This window comes from Pristiophorus japonicus, chromosome 15, assembly GCF_044704955.1.
Source record: "Pristiophorus japonicus isolate sPriJap1 chromosome 15, sPriJap1.hap1, whole genome shotgun sequence".
NCBI classification, from domain to species: Eukaryota; Metazoa; Chordata; class Chondrichthyes; family Pristiophoridae; genus Pristiophorus; species Pristiophorus japonicus.
In genome coordinates this window covers 34996468-35012130 of record NC_091991.1, presented here as the reverse complement: position 1 = coordinate 35012130, position 15663 = coordinate 34996468, and the positions used below count along the sequence as shown (strand labels likewise).

At 41.2% G+C, this 15663-nt stretch overlaps 1 protein-coding gene across 4 annotated transcripts in view; it reads left to right on the top strand.

The window, feature by feature from the left end:
- Nucleotides 1–15663, top strand: part of mdm1 (Mdm1 nuclear protein) — a 73601-nt gene that overhangs the window by 44903 nt on the left and 13035 nt on the right. For 3 of the 4 annotated variants that reach the window (XR_011596743.1, XM_070900299.1, XM_070900298.1), the window contains exons 3-12: nt 300–691; nt 2746–2880; nt 10457–10633; nt 11250–11398; nt 11501–11582; nt 12321–12359; nt 12673–12848; nt 13195–13485; nt 14119–14282; nt 15080–15213. Coding sequence is in view for 3 of the 4 variants with exons in the window: in XM_070900299.1 (XP_070756400.1) it covers nt 300–691; nt 2746–2880; nt 10457–10633; nt 11250–11398; nt 11501–11582; nt 12321–12359; nt 12673–12848; nt 13195–13485; nt 14119–14282; nt 15080–15213 (1739 nt within the window). In the remaining variant the exon portion in view is untranslated. The remainder of the gene's footprint in view (nt 1–299; nt 692–2745; nt 2881–10456; nt 10634–11249; nt 11399–11500; nt 11583–12320; nt 12360–12672; nt 12849–13194; nt 13486–14118; nt 14283–15079; nt 15214–15663) is intronic. The other variant, XM_070900300.1, reaches the window with a different exon arrangement.

Sequence of the window (15663 nt, the reverse complement as noted above, 5' to 3'; positions counted from 1 at the left end):
ATTAAAGACAAGGAGTAACTCAGTGCAGAGGCTGATAGATGATATTTTGGGGAGAAACTCTGGGTGTAAAGATTGTTCCAGAGGTTAATAAATCAGCAACAAAAGTACATAAACTCAGAATTATCCCTGGAAGAAAATGTATGGGGGAGGGGGAAGTGTTAAAAGCAGTTTTTTGTCACAAATGGCTCTTGGAACTTGCTATGTTTTAACACCAAGAACTATTGAGGCAGAATCTATAACATGATTTAAAATGGAATTGGTTACTATAAAAAGGATTTTAAATATATTTTGTATTTCAGGGAATACAAGGGAACCAAATTTCATCTCAAAGAAACGAGTGGCATACTACATACCTCAAGTTTCACAATCTTTTCACTGGGACTGGAGCAGTGATTCCGAAAGCAAATTTCATGAACCGATACCCAAAGTACCTGAACTAGTGAAATCACAGACTTGTGTTTTCAATACAAGAGTGACTGAGAAGGCTCAAGAGACCCAGAAAGACTGCAAAACTCCTAATGCTCCTCGAAAAGCTAAAGTTGCCAGATCACGGTCTGCGGATTGCCGTTTACACTCAGCATTAGAACCATCAGTGACCAAAGACAAGCAGTTGGCTACAGATGCTCAGAAAGAAAAGGAAGGCAACATGTCTTCAAGAAAAGAAGGTGCAGATAAGGCAGTTGATAATGGCGTAAGTAGGAACAATGATTAAATACTACTGGTTTTTGGTCCTCGTGTAGACTATATATAATAATTGCCAAAATGAAATTTCTACACTTGCAATCATATTCTGGTCTTTCTGAAAATTTCAAGAGCAATGTTCAAATATTTTGAATTGATTTGTACAATTAAAAAAAAATCAGAATTTATATTATAATACGTTGATGGAACTTGGTTTAATTTACCAGCTTAATAAAAAGTTATTCTTTTAAAGCAACTGTACTCTTTATTAAAAGGTGGTTAGTCATAGATTTGCTAAAATTATGATTCTTCCATCAGTTAGATGATCAGGGCAGCCATTTTGCATGTAGCCAGGTTTAGCAACCTGGCTTTATATTCCTGCCCACCATTAACCTGACCCTATTTCTCTGGCAGACATCTACTTTTGGGGTTCCAAAATGTGCTTGTCCAGAGGGAGGCAGGATGACTAGATCATGCTGTATGATTCTAAGTAACGGATAGCTGTAGAAGACTATAGTTGCTGAGGTACCTGAAGACAATGATTGATGGGAACTGACCAAAAAGAATTAGCCTTACCCACAGTGGATTGTGACTGGTTGCTACCCATGAGCTGTGAGTTATATTTTAAAAAAGGTACACAGCTTCAATAAAGAATATTTGTTAAACTTTTTGTAAATTGTTTAGAAATGCATCATCAGACCGCTAGCAAGTGATACCAAAGCAATAGAAGTGCAAACTTCTTTTCTAGCGCCCTCCCCCCTCCAAAATGGATGGGAGGAAAAGTTTGCAAAGCACTTTTTATAGTTGCAGAACAATGGAACTGTTGTTAATTAGAAAATATATATGGCACAGTTGGCACTTGGTATAGTTACAAGTGTCTCATGACTTGATCCTGACAGTCATATTAATTGTTGGTAAGTATATGGGACTAATAATTTAATGAGTTTTTAGGAACCCGTAGACCTACTTATATACATTTTAATGTAAAAATAAAATAATACCCTTTATTTTATCTCTGTTCTGATAGCAGTAAGTGATAAATGGACTTGGAAATTAGGAAATTAATGCTGTACCTCAGACAGCGACTACTCATTTTGTAACTTTTTGTTTGTCTTTCTATCTCTTTACCATTTCTCTGCCCTTCTCTGGTCCTTTCCCTTCCCATTCTGTCCATTTCCCCCTCTTTAGCATTTTGGTATTCTTTTGCGGTATTCTTTGCTTTTTCTCATCTCTTTCTCTCTCTTTACATTTCCCACTGCCAACTAGCTCCCACATTGGGTGCATGTTATAACTGTCCTCATTTAATTTGGCCGTTGTGGCTCTTTATCCCAATCATTGCAGGACATTTCACAGGGTGGGGGGGGGGGGGGTTTCCTCAGCATTGCTTGGTGGCTCACTGCTGGCATCCTACCTCATGTGCCAGACAACTTTCATTTGCCAAATCTGCTACTTTCGTTTGTGTTCTATTCAGCTCCAAATCATGGCTCATTCATTTCTTGGTGACTACTGCTGTCATCAGCAGTGTCATTTTTAGCTTGCAGTTAAGAGTCGACAAATGTAGGAACTCCTTTTAGTTGTGGCTACACGAGGAGAACTCCCAGGTCTTGCTGCTCTTTTCACCAATAGCAGCTTCTGATTAAAGAAACACTTTCCAACTCTAGGGAAGGGAATTCCTCACCCAGGCCATACATTATGGCAAGTCATCTGATTCCTCTGGCATGATAGTTTGGACAGAGGAGATAGGGGCCAATACTAGTTTAAAGTCAATATAATAAAGTTATATAGAAATATATTTAAGTAATGGTGAAGTCATTTTAAATTCAATTTTAATTTAAAGTTATGGAAAAGGAGCACTTATGTTTATGTTTTGGATAAGAAATACAAGAGGAAAATTTTAATTCCATCATAGCACAACTTGAGGAAACAACTTTAAATTTACCGTCTATAGTTCTCTCTGTGCAGTGACTTGGATTTCCCATTTTTATAAGTAAAGTTTCCTATGGATGTTTTAAACTGAAAGAAATATGCCACCAACATTAAAGATGGTCTGCTTGTAATTGATAGGTTAGCTATGCACTTCAGAAAAAAGCAGGGTTGAAGACTGTACCACGGAAGAGTTTAGGGAGAAGCTCAGAGTACCAGAGACAATTTGCTTGGAAACGTCAGGTGGACAATTCCCCATTACTGGCTGCAGAACAGGTATTGTTCAAGTTGATTTCTGTTTCATAGAACAGTTTCGTTAGTAAATGCCCAAGTAAGGTAGCAATAACTTCATTCAATTAAGGTACAGAGACCACCAAAAGAAAATCTAAACTGTCCTCATAATATAACCTGGTCTAAGAAATATGGCATTCAACCATCGCACCACTTCAAAACAAATGTATGTTTTATCAATTTTTATGTACCCTAATTCTTTGAGGTTAATTTTACTTTACACTATTTTTAAAGAAATAAATAATGGATTCCTCAATCCAGCTGGCCCTGTAATTAGGTCAGCTGGAGCGACAGCTGCGATGATGAGCTTCTATCTAAAAATGTACAAAATACAATCTGGGAAGTGAGCCAGTTGAAGATGAGTGGAAATGTGCTGCTTTAGTTTAATCATCCCTGTAACATACGTTATATTTGTCATATTTTTGTGCGAAAGAAATACAGTTCCTTGAGTTGCAACAACAACTTGCATTTATATAGCACCTTTAACATAGTAAAATATCCCACAGTGCTTCATAGGTGTGTAATTAGACAAAAGTGACACTGAGCCAAAGAAGGAGTTTTAGGAGGGGTGACAAACGCTTGCTCAAAGAGTTAGGTTTCAAGGAGGGTTTTAATGGAGGAGACAAAGGGGGAGAGGTGGAGATGTTTAGGGAATAAATTTCAGAGCTAAATGTCTAGACAACTGAAGCCATGGCCATCAATGGGTGGGGCAAAGGGAGTGGAGGATACCCAAGAGGCCAGAGTTGGAGGAACAAAGCATTCTTGAAGGGTTGTAGGGCTGGAGGAGGTCATAAAGGTAGAACGGGTTGAGACCATGGAGGGAATTGAACATGACGATAAGAGCGGGAGCACAGGGCTGATCGAAGATCGGGTCTTGGTGCGTAATAGGAGCCTGGCAGCATAGGTTTGGATGAGCTGAAGTTTCTGGAGGGTGGAAGATGGGAGGCCGGCTATGAGAGAATTGGAATAGTTGAGTTGGGAGGTAACGAAAGCATGAATGAGGGTTTCAGCAGCAGATGGGCTGAGGCAGGGGTGGAGATGGGCTATTACAGAGGTGGAAGTATGCGGTCTTTGTGATGGAGAGGGAGATGGAAGCTCAGTTCAGGGTCAAATGGGATGCTGAGGTTTCGAATAATCTGGTTCAGCCTGCGACAGTGGCCAGGGAGGAGGATTGAATTGGTGGCGAGGATATGGCGGGGCCTGAAGACAATGGCTTTGGTCTTCCCAATATTTTATTGGAGGAAATTGCGATAGTCCCACTTAGCTCAACAATGGAGATGGGTTGTTGAAGGAGGATGGTGTTGTTAACCATGTCAAAGGCTGCAGAGCGGTTGAGAAGAATGAGGAGGGATAGTGTACTATGGTCACAGTCATAGAGGATGTCATTTGTAACTTTGATTAAGGCTATTTCAGTGCTATGGCAGGTGTGGAAACCAGATAGGAGGGTTCAAACATGGAGTTGCAGGAAAGATAGGCATGGATTTAGTAGGTGCAACACATTTAACAACTTTGGAGAGGAAAGGAAGGTTAGAGAAAGGAGTGGTAGTTTGCAAGGACAGAGGGGTCAAGGGTGGATTTTTGAGGAGGGGGATGAAAATGGCAGATTTGAAAGGGAAGGGGTCAGTACCTGAGGAGAGGGAATCGTTTACAATGTCAGCTAGCATGCGGGTCAGAAAGGGAAGTTGAGTGATCAGCAGTTTAGTAGGAATCGGGTTGAGAGAGCAGGAACTGGGTCTTATGGACAAGATAAGCTCAGAGCGGACACGAGAAGAGAATCTAGAGAAAATACAGGTTCACCGCTAGCTTAGGGTGAAACTTTGGGGGAAGCTAGGTTTGGTGGACAAGGGGAAGGGAGGGATGCCGCAGAGGCAGTTGAATGGGTGGTCCCAATTTTAGTGACAAAGGAGCTGTTTGCACTTGTTGGAGGTGAGGGTGGAGGGTAGCAGGGGTTGTGGGATTAAGGAGATGGTTGCCGGTGGAGGAAAGATCTTTGCATTCCAGGTTGATTATGGAGAAGTGAGCAGTTTTGGCAGAGGAGAGCAGGGCTTGATAGTGCTTGTGTCAGATCTAGCGATGAATAGCTAAGCCAGTTGTGTGCTATATATATCAAGTCTGTGCCCCTTGGATTTGCGGGGTGTCACCAGAGAGAATGACCAGGGTGGGAGAGAGCAAGGGTTTTACTGGGGACAAGGTCATCAAAGGGGGAGGTGAGGGAGTGATTGAGCAGATCTAAAGCCGTAGAAGTATCATTGTGAATTGAGGGCCAAAGGCGGGAGTTCGGAGCAGCGCGGGTCCGGGCAGTCGAGGAGGCCTATAAAAGGCCCAATGTCATCGGAAGGCGGGAGTTCGGAGCAGCATGAGTTCAGGGAGTCGAGGAGGCCTATAAAAGGCCCAACGTCATCGGGAGGCGTGAGTTCGGAGCAGCGCGAGTCTGGGGATCAGTCGAGGAGACCTATAAAAGGTCCAACGTCGTCGGGAGGCGGGAGTTCGGAGCAGCGCGAGTCCGGGGAGTCGAGGAAGCCTGCTGGTGCAGGGGCAAAAGGTAAACAAAGAAGTAGAAAGAAATCGAAAGGTGACGTCACAGCCAAGGGGGTAAGTGATTGGTGAGTATTTTTTCTTTTTCTTTTCCTTTATCAATCGGTAACCTTTATCATTGTTGTTGCTAAATTACGTTTATCTAGGGGTTAAGTCATGGCAGGAGAGCTCGGATACGTGTCATGCTCCTCCTGTGCTATGTGGGAACTCAGGGACGCTTACAGTGTCCCTGACGACTACATGTGCGGGAAGTGTGTCCTGCTGCAGCTTCTAACAGACCGCATTGCGGCACTGGAGCTGCGGGTGGATTCACTCTGGAGCATCTGCGTTGCTGAGGATGCTGTGAATAGCACGTTTAGTGAGTTGGTCTTACCGCAAGTAACGGTTACACAGACAGGTAGGGAATGGGAGACCAACAGGAAGAGCAGTAGAAGGAAGGTAGTGCAGGAGTCCCCTGCAGTCATCCCCCTCCAAAACAGATACACCATTTTGGGTACTGCTGGGGGGAATGACTCATCAGGGGAGGGCAGCAGCAGCCAAGTACACGGCACCGTGGGTGGCTCTGCTGCACAGGAGGATAGGAAAAAGAGTGGGAGAGCTATAGTGGTAGGGGATTCTATTGTAAGGGGAATAGATAAGACGTTTCTGCGGCCACAATCGAGACTCCAGGATGGTATGTTGCCTCCCTGGTGCAAGGGTCAAGGATCTCTCGGAGCGATTGCAGGACATTTTGGAGGGGGACGGTGAACAGCCAATTGTCATAGTGCATATAGGTACCAACGATATAGGTAAAAAGCAGGATGAGGTCCTACAAGGTGAATTTAGGGAGCTAGGAGTTAAATTAAAAAGTAGTACCTCAAAGGTAGTAATCTCAGGATTGCTACCAGTGTCACGTACTAGTCAGAGTAGGAATCGCAGGATAGCTCAGATGAATACGTGGCTTGAGGAGTGGTGCAGAAGGGAGGGATTCAAATTCCTGGGACATTGGAACCGGTGCTGGGGGAGGTGGGACCAGTACAAACCGGATGGTCTGCACCTGGGCAGGACCGGAACCAATGTCCTAGGGGGAGTGTTTGCTAGTGCTGTTGGAGAGGGGTTAAACTAATATGGCAAGGGGATGGGAACCTATGAAGGGAGACAGAGGGAAGTAGAATGGGGGCAGAAGCAAAAGATAGAAAGAAGAAAAGTAAAAGTGGAGGGCAGAGAAACCCAAGGCAAAAATCAAAAAGGGCCACATTACAGCAAAATTCTAAAGGGGCAAAGTGTGTTAAAAAGACAAGCCTGAAGGCTTTGTGCCTCAATGCGAGGAGTATTCGTAATAAGGTGGATGAATTAATTGCACAGGCAGCAGTTAATGACTATGATATAATTGGCATTACGGAGACATGGCTACAGGGTGACCAAGGCTGGGAACTCAACATCTAGGGGTATTCAACAGTCAGGAAGGATAGACAGAAAGGAAAAGGAGGTGGGGTAGCATTGCTGGTTAAAGAGGAAATTAATGCAATAGTAAGGAAGGAGATTAGCATGGATGATGTGGAATCTGTATGGGTGGAGCTGCGGAATACCAAAGGGCAGAAAACGCTACTGGGAGTTGTGTACAGACCATCAAACAGTAGTAGTGAGGTTGGGGACAGCATCAAACAAGAAATTAGGGATGCATGCAATAAAGATACAGCAGTTATCATGGGTGACTTTAAACTACATATAGATTGGGTGTATTAGGGATAGTTTTCTCGACCAATATGTCGAGGAACCAACTAGAGAGCTGGCCATCCTAGACTGGGTGATGTGTAATGAGAAAGGGCTAATTAGCAATCTTGTTGTGCGAGGCCCCTTGGGGAAGAGTGACCATAATATGGTAGAATTCTTTATTAAGATGGAGAGTGACACAGTTAATTCAGAGACTAGGGTCCTGAACTTAAGGAAAGGTAACTTCGATGGTATGAGACGTGAATTGGTTAGTATAGACTGCCGAATGATACTTAAAGGGTTGATGGTGGATAGGCAATGGCAAACATTTAAAGATCACATGGATGAACTTCAACAATTGTACATCCCTGTCTGGAGTAAAAATAAAAATGGGCAAGGTGACTCAACCGTGGCTAACAAGGGAAATTAAGGATAGTAAATCCAAGTAATAGGCATATAAATTGGCCAGAAAAAGCAGCAAACCTGAGGACTGGGAGAAATTTAGAATTCAGCAAAGGAGGACAAAGGGTTTAATTAGGAGGGGGAAAAGAGAGTATGAGAGGAAACTTGCTGGGAACATAAAAACTGACTGCAAAAGCTTCTATAGATATGTGAAGAGAAAAAGATTAGTGAAGACAAACGTAGGTCCCTTGCAGTTAGATTCAGGTGAATTTATAATGGGGTACAAAGAAATGGCAGACCAGTTGAACAAATACTTTGGTTCTGTCTTCACGAAGGAAGACACAAATAACCTTAGGAAATACTAGGGGACTGAGGGTCTAGTGAGAAGGAGAAACTGAAGGAAATCCTTATTAGGCGGGAAATTGTGTTAGGGAAATTGATGGGATTGAAGGCCGATAAATCCCCTGGGCCTGATAGTCTGCATCCTAGAGTACTTAAGGAAGTGGCCCTAGAAATAGTGGATGCATTGGTGATCATTTTCCAACAGTCTATCGCGTCTGTATCAGTTGCTATGGACTGGAGGGTAGTTAATGTAACACCATTTGTTAAAAAAATGAGGGAGAGGAAACGGGTAATTATAGACCGGTTAGCCTGACATTAGTAGTAGGGAAAATGTTGGAATCAGTTATTAAAGATGAAATTGCAGCGCTTTTGGAATGCAGTGACAGGATCGGTCCAAGTCAGCATGGATTTATAAAAGGAAAATCATGCTTGACAAATCTTCTGGAATTTTTTGAGGATGTTACTAATAGAGTGGACAAGAGAGAACCAGTGGATGTGGTGTATTTGGACTTTCAAAAGGCTTTTGACAAGGTCCCACACAAGAGATTGGTGTGCAAAATTAAAGCACATGGTATTGGGGGTAATGTACTGACGTGGATAGAGAACTGGTTGGCAGACAGGAAGCAGAGAGTCGGGATAAACGGGTCCTTTTCAGAATGGCAGGCAGTGACTATTGGAGTGCCGCAGGGCGCAGTGCTGGGACCCCAGCTATTTACAATATACATTAATGATTTAGACAAAGGAATTGAGTGTAATATCTCCAAGTTTGCAGATGACACTAAGCTGGGTGGCAGTGTGAGCTGTGAGGAGGACGCTAAGAGGCTGCAGGGTGACTTGGACAGGTTAGGTGAATGGGCAAATGCATGGCAGATGCAGTATAATGTGGATAAATGTGAGATTATCCACTTTGGGGGCAAAAACACGAAGGCAGATTATTATTTGAATGGCGGCAGATTAGGAAAAGGGGAGGTGCAATGAGACCTGGGTGTCATGGTACATCAGTCATTGAAAGTTGGCATACAGGTACAGCAGGTGGTGAAGGCAGCAAATGGTATGTTGGCCTTCATAGCTAGGGGATTTGAGTATAAGAGCAGGGAGGTCTTACTACAGTCGTACAGGGCCTTAGTGAGGCCTCACCTGGAATATTGTGTTCTGTTTTAGTCTCCTAATCTGAGGAAGGACGTTCTTGCTATTGAGGAAGTGCAGCGAAGGTTCACCAGACTGATTCCCGGGATGGCAGGACTGACATGTGAGGAGAGACTGGATCGACTGGGCCTGTATTCACTGGAGTTTAGAAGGATGAGAGGGGATCTCATAGAAACACACAAAATTCTGGACAGGTTAGATGCAGGAAGAATGTTCCCAATATTGGGGAAGTCCAGAACCAGAGGACATAGTCTAAGGATAAGGGGTAGGCCATTTAGGACTGAGATGAGGAGAAACTTCTTCGCTCAGAGAGTTGTTAACCTGTGGAATTCCCTACCGCAGAGAGTTGTTGATGCCAGTTCATTGGATATATTCAAGAGGGAGTTAGATATGGCCCTTACGGCTAAAGGAATCAATGGGTATGGCAAGAAAGCAGGAAAGGGGTACTGAGGGAATGATCAGCCATGATCTTATTGAATGTTGGTGCAGGCTCGAAGGGTCAAATGGCGTACCACTGCACCTATTTTCTATCTTTCTATGTTTATTCATTTAAGGGTTTGAAAGTGCCGCTGTGAGTGACTTGGGTGGTGGGGTGGGGGGGGGCGGGGGGTGCGTTGGGTGGGGGTGGGGTGGGGAGAAAGAGTTTCTTTCTGGGCCCGATGCAGAAGGAAGTGTTATTGCAAGGGGGAAGGGGGATGGAGTGGTGAGGGATACAAGGAAGTGATCAGAGATGGCTTAGTCTGTAATTGAGACGAGACTAGAGAGGTCATTTGCGAGGGCAAGGTCGAGGAGTTGGCCGTGAATGTGGGTAGCAGAATTTATATGGCAGGAGAAGTTAATGGAGGACAGTGATATCAGAGGAAAGTGGGAACGGTGAGTCAAGATGGAGGTTGAAATCACCGAGGATGAGGAGTCACTCAGTGCAGAGACTGAGGAGTGGACTGAGGATATTTTGGTGAGAAGCTTGGGTGGGCGGTCGAGAACAAGGATTTTATAGCAGCTTTGTGCCCTTGATGTTTCAGTTACATACGAGTATTTTTCCTTTAACTTAAAAGCAATTATACAAATCTTAGTACACAGAAGACTGACCACACAGAATACATTAATGATTGTGGGGGAAAAGTTTTGAAAGCATCGTGGATCAAAGTCTATGTATATTTAAATCCTAATTCAGGGAAGTATTACCTGAATGAACATTGTGATGACATTGAATACACTAACAGCTGTGCATCAGCTGTTCTAGTTAGCCCCCAAAAAAACAATACTTTTGATAATATTTCTGTCTCAACAGTGCTTAAGTTAGCTAAATCTAGGTCATATCCTGAAAGCTTTAATTTATACTTTAGCAAGTGAGGGTTGCATTTTGTATTAGAAAATTTCTTAACATGCAGTGGTATTCCAACTTTATTATTCATACATTAAGAAATATTGTCCCTATCTCCAGATTGTTTACACCAGAAATAAGGATCTTCCTCCATTTAAATCGGGTAAGGCGATCAGTGAAACAGAATATTCAAGTCAGTTTAAAGGTATGCAACCACCTAAAGGACCACGCTTGCGTAAAGACTTTGAAGGAAAAGAAGCTTTCGCATTTGAACGGGAAAGTCTTTCCCCGCTAAAGGTAATTGGATATTGCCTGCTCAGTTTGTCTATTTATGGTCAAGAAAAAAAAAGGTAATTTATTTGTGAACCTGCTGAACATGTCTCAGAATGTCTCTTCCTCTTCGTTCTTTTGTCACCCTTCCCCAGCTGGAAAGGTTGATTAGGGAATTAACTCTCCGGTAATTGGATTTTAGGCGATTCCTTCCTTGCAATTTTATGTCTTTATAGGGAAACAATTTTTCTTGACAACATGATAGATCAGGAATTCACACTGTCACAAGAGATTGCACTCCCTGGTACAGCATATTGTTCACCAGTGCACTGTGCTGCCTAGACAAAATGTCTTACCAGTATGATCTAATTCTTTTGTATCTATTCTTAAAAAGACACTCACAAATATATCAAACATATTTGAAATCTCTTAAATATTCTTTCTTTCCATGGTTATTCTTTAAACCTGCCCCCAAAATCTTGTTTTCAGCAGTTTCTCCTTTTTATGCTCAAAAATGAATATTTTGTATGATAATGAAAGACAGTCTTATTAAAAAGGAACATAACTTTTTTTCAGAAGTTGTGAAAAATCAGCTGTGAATCCTTTGTTGCCTGCCTCTGACTTTGAGTTTTCATTTATTCAGAGTAATAATTTGAAGCCTGACCATCCTAAATCAACAGGGTTAAGCTCCAAAGGCCAGCAACAGGAGACAGAGGTACAAATATTTCAAGACAAACAGCTTCTAAACCAACAGAATCCACCAAAACCTATTTTCTCACACAAAAGAATTAAGTATGCACCTTTACATTTAAAATACACTGTATAACTATAAAGTATGATTTATCACATTCATTTGTATAAATTATAATTCATATTATTGTGTCTTTTTTCAAGAAACATTAAGTCTGAATACAAGACTAACTTTCGGTCTCCTGCTCAGTATGAGTACAGAGGAGGAGCATACCAACCTGAAGGGGTAGGTAAATAATGGTTTGCAGCATTATTGTCAGTGCTTGTTTCCAACACCAGTGTGTTAATTCATTGGAATCTTTAATAAAGTCAATTAATTTGCAAATAGCCTAACCTCTGAATCAGAAGCTTGAGAGTTCAAGTCCCACTTCGGGGACTTAAGTACAAAAATCTAGGCTGACACTCCAGTGCAGTACTCCGCTGCACTGTCAGAGATGCTGTCTTTTGGATGACACGTTAAACCGAGGCCCCGTCTGCTCTCTCAGGTGGACGCAATAGATCCTATGGCTCTATATTAAAGAAGAGCATGGGAGTTATCCCTGGTGTCCTGGCCCATATTTATCCCTGAATAAACAATAATATAATTAATTATCTGGTCATTATTATATTGCTGTTTGTGGGAACTTGCTGTGCGCAAGCTGGCTGTCATGTTTCCTACCATACACGACTTTAAAAGTACTTCATTGGTTGTAACGTGCTTTGGTACGTCCTGAGGTCGTGAAAGATGCTATATAAGTATAAGTCTTTCTTTTAAATGAATTTGTACTTTTGAAGATTTGAATTCATTGCAATGTATTTTTAAAACTGGTCTTCAGAGGGCGCTATTGCACTATAGTACAATTCCTCAGTCAATGCATACTGTGAATTCTTATTGCTTTGGTATTTTCCATTTTGAACACATATTATTCTATTGGATTTTCAAAAGCAAACCATTTTAAACTTATCTCTACCATCTTTTTTGTAGGGTACTGAAAGCAACCCAAATTCCCTTTGGTATGCTGAGGTTAGTTGTATGATTGCATTTTTTTTTAAATGCATATTTTTGTTTTTATTAATACATATTTAGCAAGAAAACTTTTTTTAAAAACAAAGTTATAATTAGCAGCTACCTTAATATGCTAGTGTTGCACATTAGTAGCGTCTGCAATTTCTATGGATAAAAGGGCAGCAACTGTTTCCTGTACTTAGCGAAAACAACTTGCTCCTATAGATTTTAAAACAACACCATATTGAACATAACAGGAGCAGAACAATTTTAAAGTTAGAAAAAAAGTAATGAAAGCTACGTAAGTTTTTCTTCTGCTCTGATGTCACAGGTGAAAGAACTTCGAGAGAAAGCTGAAGCATATAAGAGGAGAGCACGGGGCACTCACTTCTCCCGGGATCACCTCACCCAAATTCTGTCTGAACAAAATAGGTTCTGGGAGGTGTCCTCGACATCTGATATTGAAGATTCAGTCAGTGATAGTGTCAAAGCTCTGGACCTTGCAAGGTATAGACTAATGACCAATGATCCTGGACAAGTTCATTCAAAGTAATATTATGTACATGCCAATCAATAGATTAGCATATTTTTCAGAATTTGTTTTTAATGTATGCTATCAAAGCAGAAAATAGTATAAACCTTTTTGGTAGCAGTAGATTTTTCTTTTGCCAGCATCAAACGTGGATTAACTTTCAAATGTTAAATGCTCTTACTATAAATACGCAAAGAATTTGTGGATTTGTTGAATCAAACACATGTCTTGAATGGCATGTAAATGTTGCTACAAATCATCTCATAATATTGCTGTAGAGAATATTTCCTGGGCAGTGAAATAGCTGTTTTATATTTTTAGAACAAGAGAAACACAGAATATTTCTAGCATAGAGAAACGAGAGATGCAATCTGACTCTGTAGCAGAAAGTACTACATCACCACCAAAGGCCACATCAAAATACAATGATACAGGAGAGAATGGTCCGTCAGATGTTCCTGCCTTTCCAGTCAGTAGGAAATTGGCGTGGAATGATGAGGAAGAGCAGGCATGTGGAGCAGAACTACCAGAAGGTGAACAAGACCAAAATAATGAAAGTGAGAAGGAGGTGGGAGTCAAGGGAAATGCAGAAGTGGAAGCAGTTATTGAAAGGTAACCACTGGTTGATGAAAATGTATTGGGAGGGGGTGTTGGAAAAAAATCTCTTTTAAAATGAGACCTAAACTTTGGAATGAATTTGGCTAAAATATCATCCCTTTATATAGTCAAACTCACTTTGACTTCTTTCAAATGCATGCAAAACATGGTCCTTAAACTTTCATGCAAATGATCTTTGACTTTATTTCCCCACTTTAGACTTATTTATATTAATTATATAATTACTGTGTTACAATTGTACTGCTAGTCAAGGAATTGCAGGTTCAGATCTTTTCTGCATGTACTTGGTTGAGGAGCTAATGCAAAGCTATCTGTGGGACTGTGAAAATCTCAAAGTGAGAATGATCCTCATTAAAGTATTTTAGCTTTAGAGAAATTAAACATAGCTGGTACATGTGTACTAATGCGGTTTTTAATTCATTGTGTGCTCATTATAAATTTAGCATTCTGTATGTAAAAATTAAGATTTTTTATTCCTCCCTTATCTGCTAACTGCACCATTGGGGAAGCTCATCTTTGCAAATTTTTATTTTATTTACTTCTTGCACAAGTTCCTTTCTTGACAATCAGAAGGACCTATTGTTTAAAGAACTATAAAGTACAATGTGAACTTCATTACATTTCTAGAGAACCAGCCCCTGTAAACAGACAAGATGTGCCAACAGTAAAGTCAGACTCAAGTGAACAATCCGAGTTTGGTTCTGATGCAGGTGGGCGACAGCCTACTCCAAAGCTGAAGACAACTGGTGGAGCCCAACGAACTCATCATGATCTGACCACACCAGCTGTTGGTATGACCATTTCTTAATTTAGTACAAATAATACTTGTTTTGTTTATAATAACTAACTATTCAATTTTCTGTTACACATTTATGCATTTAGATGCAATTTCAAAAGTTGTGGGAATCTATATATCTAATAAAAACTTTGACAAACACTCTTTTTACTAAATTGAAAGGTAGTTTTTATGCTATTTCGGAGCATCTCATTCTAAACTTTGCTTTAACTTGCTCTGCTACCTATCGTGTTTTGTTCCTGCTTGTACCCAGCTTGTTCGTCTCTTCTTGCTTGCTCTGGCTGCTTCCTGCATCACATTTCAACTTCTTGCTTTCTAGGCCAGAGTGGTGCTATGAGAAGTAAGCATATCCATACTGACGAGCATTGGTTTACCACTGCTCAGTAGCATGAATACATTTCATTTTTATTAGTGGAACTCTGAATCCCCATCACTTAGAGAATCAGCAGAAATGAAAACCGAATGCGAGAAGTAGTCAGAATAAGCAGAAATGTGGGCAAGAGGGAGAGAAGTGAAGAAAGTTTGGAGAACTTTAGAAATCAGCAAGATTGCATTGGGACAGGAAATTCTAATGAAAGGCAAGGTCTTCTGAAAGATAGATGTTCACTGGAATTCTGAGTGGGTATAAAATGTGTGTGTATTGCCATTTCTGAAATTGTAGGTATTTTATGTAAGTGGGGGAGGGGGGTTTGCAGGGGTGGTTATATAAAGAACCTAAATCTCACCTACAAGCCCCATCAGACAGCATCTGCTAATTATTAAGTCTTAATTTTAATAATTTTTCTCCACCAGGGGGCGCTGTCTTAGTTTCTCCTTGTAAAGTCAGATCGCCATCACCCCATCGTAGAAGGACCCAGCCTCCATTGGGAAAACAATATTCGCCCTATAAATATTTATCAGAATCACCAAGCAAAATACTAAAAAAGGTACAGAACTTTTATCTGAGGACTATCTTGGCTCCCATTAGATTAAAAAGATCATCCTTACCAGCTCCCTTGACAGCTCAGCTGGTTAAGACAGTGAATAGCTGAATTATAGAGTTTAGAGGTCCAAGATTCAGTCCTATCTGTGACCAGTCAGCCAGCTGATCTCCGATTGTGTACCAGTAGTTGAGCTTAAAATAAATTCATCACTCCTGGATTAGGGAAGAACAAGTTGCTAATTACTGGAAGTTTACACATGTGAACAGTGGGGAGGACAGATTTTGGAGACTGTGATTCTCCTATGCTCAAATAGTCTGCTGGAACTCTGGGTCTAACCTCGTGCATGAATGACCCTTTGGCCAAGGTATTTGAGGACACCTGGTGCCCAAGGGACTGTTTCAAAAAGTAGTGCTTCTCATTTTATTTCCCCTTTGGGGAATTTTCTTTGTACAA